Below are 10242 nucleotides of genomic sequence, written 5' to 3' on the forward strand. Positions count from 1 at the left end.
TTTCTCTCAAAATAAATAAATAAACTTAAAAAATTGTTCTATCATTATTTTTACAAGTTAAAAAATTAAATCTTTTTTTTTTTTAATTTTTTTTTCAACGTTTATTTATTTTTGGGACAGAGAGAGACAGAGCATGAATGGGGGAGGGGCAGAGAGAGAGGGAGACACAGAATCGGAAACAGGCTCCAGGCTCTGAGCCATCAGCCCAGAGCCCGACGCGGGGCTCGAACTCCCGGACCGCGAGATCGTGACCTGGCTGAAGTTGGACGCTTAACCGACTGCGCCACCCAGGCACCCCTAAAAAATTAAATCTTTTAAAAAATAAAAAATAAAAGAACAAAGGGAAAAACTCACAGTCATCTCCATTGACATAGAAAAGCGTTTGATAAAATCCAATACCCTTTCATTAAAAAACACTCAGCAAACTAGGAATGGAAGGAAACTTCCTCAACATGATAAAGGGCCTTTATGAACAACCAAAAACACACATCATACTCAATGGCAAAAGACTAAAAGTTTTTCCTCTACATTCAAGAATAAGACAAAGATGCCCACATTCACCACTGCTCAACATTGTCCTGAAAATTTTAGGCAGAGTAATTAGGCAAGAAAAAAAAAAGGAATTGAAATTGGAAAGGGAGAAATTAAACCTATTTGCAGAGGATATGGCCCTATATAGAAAAAAAGCAAAGAATCCTCAAAAAAAACCTTCCAAAACTAATGAACAAATTCAGCCCAGTTGCAGGGTACAAGATAAACTCACAAAAATTTATTGTGTTTCAGGGCGCCTGGGTGGCGCCGTCGGTTAAGTGTCCGACGTCAGCCAGGTCACAATCTTGCAGTCCGTGAGTTCGAGCCCCGCATCAGGCTCTGGGCTGATGGCTCAGAGCCTGGAGCCTGTTTCCGATTCTGTGTCTCCCTCTCTCTCTCTGCCCCTCCCCCGTTCATGCTCTGTCTCTCTCTGTTCCAAAAATAAATAAACGTTGAAAAAAAAAATAAAAAAAAAATGTATTGTGTTTCTGTAAATAGCAATGAACAACCCAAAAAGGAAATTAAGAAAACAATACCAGTTATAATAACATCTGAAAGAATAAAATACCTGGGAGCAAATTTAACCAAGAAGTTTAAAGACTTCTGCACGTTAGACTACAAAACATTGCTGAATAAATTAAAGAAGACCTAAATAAGTGAAAAGAAATCCAATGTTCATACTCCATCCCCAGAGTCTTTTAGTTTTTCCCCTTGTAGCCCCCACCACATGGAATTTTAATACCACAAATATACAATACATATGTGTTTATGGTCTGTGACCATGTGATGGACCACAAACCAGCAGAATAGCTAAGATTTTTTTTACCCTCACCAGAACCAATTTTGTTGAGAATGCATGGTCTAGAACAAGGAAATTACAAGGTGGTCCTGAGTCATGTTATAACAAAAGCAAGGAAGTGATCAAGCCCTGAAGAGGCTCCCACTGACCAGAATCAGAACATTTTAGCATTTAAAAAATTTTTTAATGTTTATTTATTTTTGAGAGAGAGAGAGACAAAGGGCAGGCAGAGAGAGAGGGAGACACAGAATCCAAAGTAGGCTCCAGGCTCTGAGCTGTCAGCACAGAGCCTGATGCGGGGCTTGAACCCATGAACCTAGAGATCATGACCCGAGCCAAAGTTGGGTGCTTAACCGACTGAGCCACCCAGACACCCCACATTTTAGCATTTAAAAATAATTTAAAGTACACTGAATATATAAAAATCTACAAGCTCATAATAAATAATAAGTAATTCTACTAAAAAGAGGGCAAAAATAAAATAATTCTCATCTGCCACAATTGGAGAATACTTTCACTACCTCTTTTCTCTGAAAACTAATTGGAAGTAAATAAACTCTTATTTTACCTTTTCAGTAAGAACTGCAGTTCAGTGTAATCAAATAGCCCCAGGGAAAGCTCTTCTTTACAGAAAATATGCCAGCTAATAAATGTTGGAGGATTGATAGAACTAGAAAATCACCATTTAAATAATTAAGGATCATTAATGGATACTAACACAATTAAGTGAAATGTTGATTGAGTTGCATGGTGCCCAAGGATTACCTCTAATCAGAACAAGTAAACTTTTCAATGGTGAGATCTTGTGGCTACCACTTAAACCCAGTTAGTAAACTTAGCTTTACTTAGTGGGACAGTGAGATATTATGTGCCTCTAATATGATGTGATATAAAGTACATCGGATCACCTCTTAAAATATTCTTACCAAAGTTATTTAAACTGAATAATCTAATCAAGCCTTTAATATCTAACTTCCAGTTTATAGGAAATACAAGCAATAGTGAAACAAGTTAAACAATTCTATGAGGGAGCAATCAGACAAATACAGAATGTGGGAAACAATATTTCTGTGAGACAACTGACCTGTTTTTTAAAAAAAAAATCACTGTGAGGAAAATAAATGGTGTGTGTGGCAGGGGAGCCGGGGAGGATAATATTCCAGATCAAAAGAGACTTTGGAGACATAATAAAATGTAATGCATGGTTCATGTCTGGATATTACTAAAGAAGACATTTTTGGAATAATTGAGGGAGATTTGAATATGAATTGGGTATTAGATGATATTAGGGTATTACTATTAAATTTTATTAGGTTTGTTAATGGTGTGTGGCTATGTAGGAAAAATTCCTTATATTTTAGAGATGAATTTAGAGCTGAAATGTTTCATAATGTCTCTCATTTTTAAAAAAGAACTTCAGCGTGAAGAAATGGGTGAAACAAGTATGGCAAAATGTTAACACATTGATGTGGTAAATATAGGAGATGAATGTATCAGTATGGATTGTACTAGTCTTTCAACAACTTTTTTTAAAAATGGGGAGATAGGGTGGAACAGAAAATGAAAATATTCATAATATAAAGTTTAAAATATTAAAAATGGTTTGTGTGAAGCGTCCCTAGGAAACACTACTTTTCAGCCTGAGAAAGCGTAAGTTTGTTTTGGCTTATGTTGAGAACCTGTGGTTCTTGGATTCTTCCTCAAACTCATTTTTTCCTTCCTTCTCTCTCCCCACTCTATCCAGCCCTCTTTGACTCTATGCACAGCAACCAGGCCTCAGATAGCCCATTTTCCCCACCCCGTACTCTGCATTCACCTACCCTACAACTCCGGCAGCGCTCTGAGAAGCCCCCTTGGTGTAAGTAATCCTTTTGGAACTGCCTGGACAAAGGCCGAGAGGGATGGAGGGATTGATGAATGAGACATCTGTGTCATGAAAAAAATGAAGATGAAGGTTGAAAGACCAGGAATAACCAGTAGGGGAAGCAGTGTCATCTGTTGTTTCCAAGGTGAAGGGAGGATCTCTTTATCTCATTATCTCCGTTCTCCATGCCCCTCTATTTCATTAGAGAGACTCCTAAAAGATAGTGTCCCAGAAGGTCCTTTGGGGAAGAAAGGATGGAAACTTCATTCTCCTCAGATTCCCATTTTGTCTCTACAGCTTTCTCAACTATAGATGACTTGGGAGGAAACCTGGATATATAGAAAAGTTGGCAGAAAGAAACTAGTATCTTGTATTACTTTCTACATATCCTTTCTCGAAAGTTGTCTGTTCTTGGCTGTTAGTTCAAGTTGAGGTGCTGCTTTTTCCCATCTCTTCTTTATAATATCTAGCCTATCACTAATTTTCCTTGGTAACAGTGTGAACAGTGGAGTCACAAGGAGTTCTTAGGGTAATTGCAGGGAAGGAGAGATACTGGTGATAATCAGAGGGAGTATAAGGGCCCCAGACACCAGTGATGGAAAAATCCTTTCCTTATTCAGCCTGCCTCCAGAAAATAATGAAAATCAAACATGCTTTTATTATTTTATTTGGATAGGACTGAAGCAAAGATTCATATTTCAGCATTGGGTTAAATGCTGAATTGGCACTCTGTATGTAGAAGAAACATCCCTTCCTGACACCAAGGGTTCTTCCCCTGAATTTCAGATTCTCTTATATTCACCTTGCCATTGCTCCTTTTACCTCTCTCCTGGAGCATTTATGGGTTTTGTGCCCCTGGAAATCTTTTTTTTTTAATAATAATATTATTATTTTGAGTACAGTGGATAATGCAATGTTATAAAACAGTGGTTCAACAAGTCTATACGTTATGCTATGATCACCAGTGTAGCTACCATCTGTCACCATACAACCCTGTTACAGTGCCACTGACTATATTCCCTTTGCTGTACTTTTTATTCCTGTGACTTATTCATTCTATAACTGGAAGCCTATATTCTCTACTCCCCTTCACCCATTTTGCCCATCCCCCCAGCTCCCTCCCCTCTGGCAACCATCAGTTTGTTTTCTGTATTTTAGGTCTGATTCTGTTTTTTATTTGTTTATTTTTTTTCTTAGATTCCACACATATGTGAAATCAGTGATATTTGTCTTTCTGTCTGACTTATTTCACTTAGCATAATACCCTCTAGGTTCATCCATATTGTCACAAATGGTAAGATTGCATACTTTTAATGGTTGAGTAGTATTCCGTTGTGTATATATACATCTTCTCTATCCATTCATCTCTTGATGGACACTCGGGCTGTTTCCATATCTTGGCTATTGTAAATAATGCTGCAATAAACATAGGGATGCATATGTCCTTTCCAGTTAGCATTTTCATTTTCTTTGGGTAAATACTCAGTGGTGGAATTATTGGGTTATATGGCATTTCTATTTTTAATTTTTTGAGGAGCCTCCATACTATTTTCTGCAGTGACCCTACCAATTTACATTCTCATCAGTAGTGTACAGGGATTCCTTTTCTTCCATATCCTCCCAGCACTTGTTATTTCTTGTTTTTTTTTTTAAAGTTTTAGTTTTAATTCCAGTTAGGTAACATACAGCATTATATGTTATTCCTTGTCTTTTTTATTCTAGCCATTCTGACAGGTGTTAGGTGATATCTCATTGTGATTTTGATCTGCATTTCCCTGATGATTAGTGATGTTGAGCATCTTTGTGTGTGCCTGTTGGCCATCTGTATGTCTTCTTTGGAAAAATGTCTATTCAGATCTTCTGCCCATTTTTAAATTGGATTATCTGGGGGATTTTGGTGTTAAGTTGTAGAAGTTCTTTATGTATTTTAGATACTAACCCTTTACTGGATCTATCATTTGCAAATATCTTCTCCCATTTTGTAGGTTGCCTTTTTGTTTTGTTGATGGTTTCCTTTGTTGTGCAAAAGCTTTTCATCTGGGTATAGTCCCAATAGTTTATTTCTGTTTTTGTTTCCCTTGCCTCAGAACACATATCTAGAAAAATGTCGCTTTGGCCAATGTCAGAGAGATTACTGCCTGTACTGTCTTCTAGGATTTTTATGGCTTCAGGTCCTTAATCCATTTTGAGTTTGTTTTATGTGTATGGTGTCAGAAAGTGGTCCAGTTTCCTTCTTTTGCAGGTAGCCTTCCAGTTATTTCAACACCATTTATTGAAGAGAATGTTTTTCCCCATTGTTTATTCTTGCTTCCTTTGTCACAGATTAATTGACCATATAAGCATGGGTCTTTATTCTGTTCCATTGATCTATGAATCTGTTTTTGTGTCAGTACTGTTTTGATTACTACAGCTTTATAGTATATCTTGAAATCTGGAATTGTGATACCTCCAGCTTTGTTCTTTCTCAAGATTGCTTTGGCTGCCTCTGGAAACCTTATTTTTCTCCTGCTTCTGTTTCTGTCTATCCTCTTTGATTTGCCCGAATCAGACCACTAGCTGAATATTAAAGCTACTTCTATCCTTGGGTAAACTTTTTTTTTCTTGTTTTTAATCTACCATCAGACTTTGGACTCAGTATGAGATGTGTAGCCTCATTGGTAAATATTTTCTTTAGGGGTTGTCTGCCCTAAATAGGCTTTGGTGGCCCAAGCCATGTTCCTCTTTCTTTCCTGCTTGAAGCATGCTTCCTGTGGTCCTGTACAGAAAAGAGAGAACTGGCATACCCTAAACTCAATGACTGATTCAGCCTTTGCAGTCTCAGGCTTGCCAACTTTCCCAGGTTCTCCTTGATGACAGGATATTCAGGTTTCCTATTTCCAAAATCTATCATTATTGGTATCACAGTGTTTTATATATGAAATTACAATACTATCAATAAGTACATTTACAAAAGGAAAAGTAGATTAGTCCGCTACTAGAGGTCAATGAAGTAGACATTGGGGTAGGAATTGTCCCACAGTGTAATTGAAGACTCTAAGACCTTCATTTTATTACTGTCAGTATCTAGCTAATTAGTTTTTTTTGTTGTTGTTGTTGTATATGTCTATAACATCCATAAACCTGTATGTGTTCCAAGACTTAGAAGTCTTAACCTTGGATCCAGGATGGATTTCAGGGTAAAGTCTTTGAGCCCCAAGAATTATTTGTGAAGATAGTATGAATATCCATATGCATACCTTTCTGTACATTTTTCTAAGAAGATAATCTGTGACTTTCATTAAAGTTTCAAAGAGTTCAGTGACCCCTAGAAGGGTTAATTAAGAACTTCTGCCATTTAGATTCCATGGCAGTCTTCCATCTTCAGGTAATTTTCCTTCCTGCTGTTCTGATTCACAAGATTTTGCTACATTCTCCTGCTTACTTATCTCTTGGGCTATAAAGAATGATTACCTTTGCCGCAGAAATAAGCTGATTGTCTTAAAAAAATGATTCTTAACAAAAGATGTACATCAGGTTTAATGGGGAGTGTTTCAATAAAATATATTGCCTTTTTCCCCCTCTACCCCACACGTTTACCCTAAACCTACAGAATTAGAATTTCTGGAGATGGAACCTGGACATTTTTATTTTTTTAAATATTCCATAGTTTTGGTACATACCCCTGATTATGAACCACTGGAATACAGCGTTGATATGCTTCCAAAGTAAGAATGAGGGACAATGGGAATTTGGAGTTAGGGTGGGGGTACATTTGTGAAAGAACTGGGTGACGTAGGCCTTAGCACTCTCTTCTGAAGTCTTAGATATACCTTAGTGCTCCTGTATACTCCTATAGTATACATTATGCCAGACCAACAGTTCCTGAGCTGGGCTAATTTAGGAGCCTCTGCATAACTTAGGAAGAATCAGACCCTCTTTTCTCAACACATGACTAACATAGGCCGTATATTCTGGTATTTGGACTACATACATAGAATTTAACCTACTCTTCCAGCTTGCCTGACTTGGTTTCCTGACTTTGCTTTACAGACAGCAGTGGTCCTTCCAGTACTGTGTCCAGTGCTGGTCCTTCCTCCCCTACTGCAGTGGATGGTAACTGCCATTTTGGCTTCAGTGATCAACCTTCTGTAAGTTCACACATGATTGAAGAACATCAAGGCCTTGGGATGCTCCCTGGGAATGGAGAACAAGAGTTCCCCATTGAAGGGATGCAAGAGCCTATTGAACCAAGCCAGTCTTCACAAGAACCACCTGTGGAAACCAGCCAGCCATGCCAGGAAGTTTCTGAGGAGATCAGTCAGCCATGCCAGGAGGTCCCTGACATCAGCCAGCCATGCCAAGACATCCCTGAAGAGTTCAGCCAGCCATGCCAGGAGGTCCCTGTCATCAGCCAGCCATGCCAGAAGGATCATGATAATGTTAACCAGATATGCCAGGAGGTCCCTCAAATCCACCAGCCATGCCAGAAGGCGAGCCAACTGTGCCAGAAAATCTCTGAGGAAGCTTGCCATCTTTGCCAGGAGAACCCTGAGGAGGTCAGCCGGCCATGCCAGGAGGTCTCTGTGGAGGTTGGCAGGCTGGCCCATGGGTTCCCTGTAGGGGTTGGTGGCCTGGTCCAGGAAATTGGTGTAGAAGTTGGCAAGCCAGCCCAAGAGATCCCTGAGGAGCTCAGCGAGTCATGCCAGTTCTTTGTAGAGGTTGGCAGGCTAATCCAAGAGGCTTCTGCAATCAATCTGTTGTCTCAGGACATTCCTGAGGTAGATAAACCATCCCAAGAGTTTCCTGGGGAGGATGATCTGCAGGTACAGGAGGTCCCTGAGGTTAATCAGCAGTCCTGGGTGGTCCCTGAGGTGACTGACCAGCTGCCTGGAGAGGATATTCCCCAAGCCCAGTATCAATCTAGTGATCCAAACCCTCAGAGCCAGTCTCTAGCCTGTAACCAGCACTCACCCCTTCCACCAGCAACATGTGATTAATCGTGTTCTCATTAGTGGTGTCACACTATACCAGCTATTTGAGCTAGCAACTTTTTCTGTTGGCTAACTCACCTACCAGTGTAAGACCTTGGATCTCACCAGAGGTGTCTGAGGAAGCAGTCCTCTTGGCATGAAGCCAAGAACTGTGCCCTAGCTGGGCTTGTAGGGGAGCCAATTTCATGTTCAAAGCAACCATTGACTCCTCATATGGCCATTAGACTTGAATAGGATTTCCATAAAGGGGTGGGCTGAAGTATCATTACCCAACGTCCTCTGAGCATCCCAAGAAATTCCAGATTGTTAAAGGAAATGCCACTTAACTGCTGAAGACACCATCCGGGGACATCAAGTGCAAAAGGGGACTCCCGGATCTCCGCTTTCTGGGGAAATATTCACAACTTCTCAAGGTACCCTTAGACCATATGTGCATTCAGGAAAATTTTTGTCTTTGCTAGCACTCCTCAGGTGGGCCTAGGATGGCTGTCTGAAATGTCTGGGGAGGGGGGCAGAAAGAGAGTCCCTTTCCCAAACAAACATCCATTGTGGCCATTAATCTTTAGATTGGGTTTATGGGTGTTTTATATAACATTGCAAGTTCCCCCTCTGCCCCAGTAGTGTTCCTCTGGGCAATAGCTCTAGGGAAAAATAGGTATTAGATTGCTGTGAAAATTTTAAGAGTAACTACTTAAAATGCTCTGGGGGTTCTTGGCCAATCTGTGAAGCTGGGTCTCCTTTTGTTGTGGGGCTACTTGGCTTAAGAGATGCTGTAGCAGAGAAAATCAGGTTCTATTTTAAGCAATCAGCAGAGATCAATATTGTACAGACATGAGGAAAGATTATATATATTTCTGTAGTAGTGCCAGGGACAGACTGGCCAAAGACCAAACACTCCAGGGTCCCCAAGAGGTTTTTCGTTTTATCGTTATGTCTTTAGGGTCAGGTGTGATTATGAAGCTTTTCCCAAAGATATGGGGATGGGAATGGGCATGGGTAGGAGGAATAATGCAGTCATTGCAGTGGGGTGGCCAGAACATTATGAGTGCTCAATAAATATGAAATAATAAAAATGTTGATGGTGGTGATGATGTCCTTGTGAATTCAAGTATGAATATGACTATAAATCAATCATGTGTGACTGAATTAATTTGAACCAGTCAAAAGCTGCTATTGTTGAGTGGGAAGGAACTATAAAATAAAGAGATCAGGGGGGTGCCTGGGTGGTTCAGTTGGTTAAGTGACCGACTTTGGCTCAGGTCCTGATCTCACAGTTCGTGGGTTAGAGCCCCGTGTCAGGCTCTGTGCTGACAGCTCAGAGCCTGGAGCCCGCTTCTGATTCTGTGTCTCCCTCTCTCTCTCTGCCCCTCCTCTGCTTGTAATCTGCCTCTCTCTCACTCAAAAATAAATAAACATTTTAAAACATTAAAAGAGATCAGGCATCCCAGGAGGGCCCTATGGCAGTCAGCCCACCATCCTAAAATGTCTTAAATGAGTAGTGTTGTCGGGGACACAGTTTCTATTTCTGTGAAGCAGCAGTGGGTACTTGCCTTCTCACCAGATCTTTAGATTCACCCTCTTAATTTTCCACTCTGATGATTTGGGGTGAGTGTCAAGGAGGAGTTGATATAAAGGGGTTATGGTCTTTCTTTACCTCCTTGACATTTACACTGAGAAAGCCCAGCACACTGGGAGGGCTGGAATATCCCCTTCCCCATATATGTACATTAACAACCTGGCCTCTCCTGACATACCTACGACTATAAAGGGTTTCACTGCAAGGGAAAAATCCAGCATTAACTTCATGGAAATTCTAAATGCACAGGTGAGTGCTCATGACAACCTCAATAGGCTCTGGATCTCTTAGGGCTTCTCAACTCTTTGACTCTTTGGTGTTCCCTTATCCAGGGTATCTGATGCTATTCAGTCCTCAGCTCTTGACCCCAAGTCAAGAGTATGCAGATCCCCTTCCCAGACACCCTGCCCCTCTCTTCCCTCCCCCAAACCAAATGTATCTCCCCACCCTAGGCCTCTATTCCTCATACTCTGGCATTCTCATTTTCAGAAATTATGCTGGC

General features: G+C 40.4%; 1 protein-coding gene across 16 annotated transcripts in view; it reads left to right on the forward strand.

Moving 5' to 3' along the window:
• The window catches only part of PPIP5K1 (diphosphoinositol pentakisphosphate kinase 1), a 44883-nt gene extending 35646 nt beyond the window's left edge, over positions 1-9237 (forward strand). For 15 of the 16 annotated variants that reach the window (XM_047863437.1, XM_047863440.1, XM_047863445.1 and 12 more), the window contains 2 exons: positions 3075-3188; positions 7224-9237. In XM_047863437.1, the coding sequence (XP_047719393.1) occupies positions 3075-3188; positions 7224-8170 (1061 nt within the window). In that variant the 3' untranslated portion in view covers positions 8171-9237. The remainder of the gene's footprint in view (positions 1-3074; positions 3189-7223) is intronic. The other variant, XM_047863442.1, reaches the window with a different exon arrangement.
• Positions 9238-10242: the final 1005 nt, after the last annotated feature.

Source organism: Prionailurus viverrinus, chromosome B3 (genome assembly GCF_022837055.1).
Source record: "Prionailurus viverrinus isolate Anna chromosome B3, UM_Priviv_1.0, whole genome shotgun sequence".
NCBI classification, from domain to species: Eukaryota; Metazoa; Chordata; class Mammalia; order Carnivora; family Felidae; genus Prionailurus; species Prionailurus viverrinus.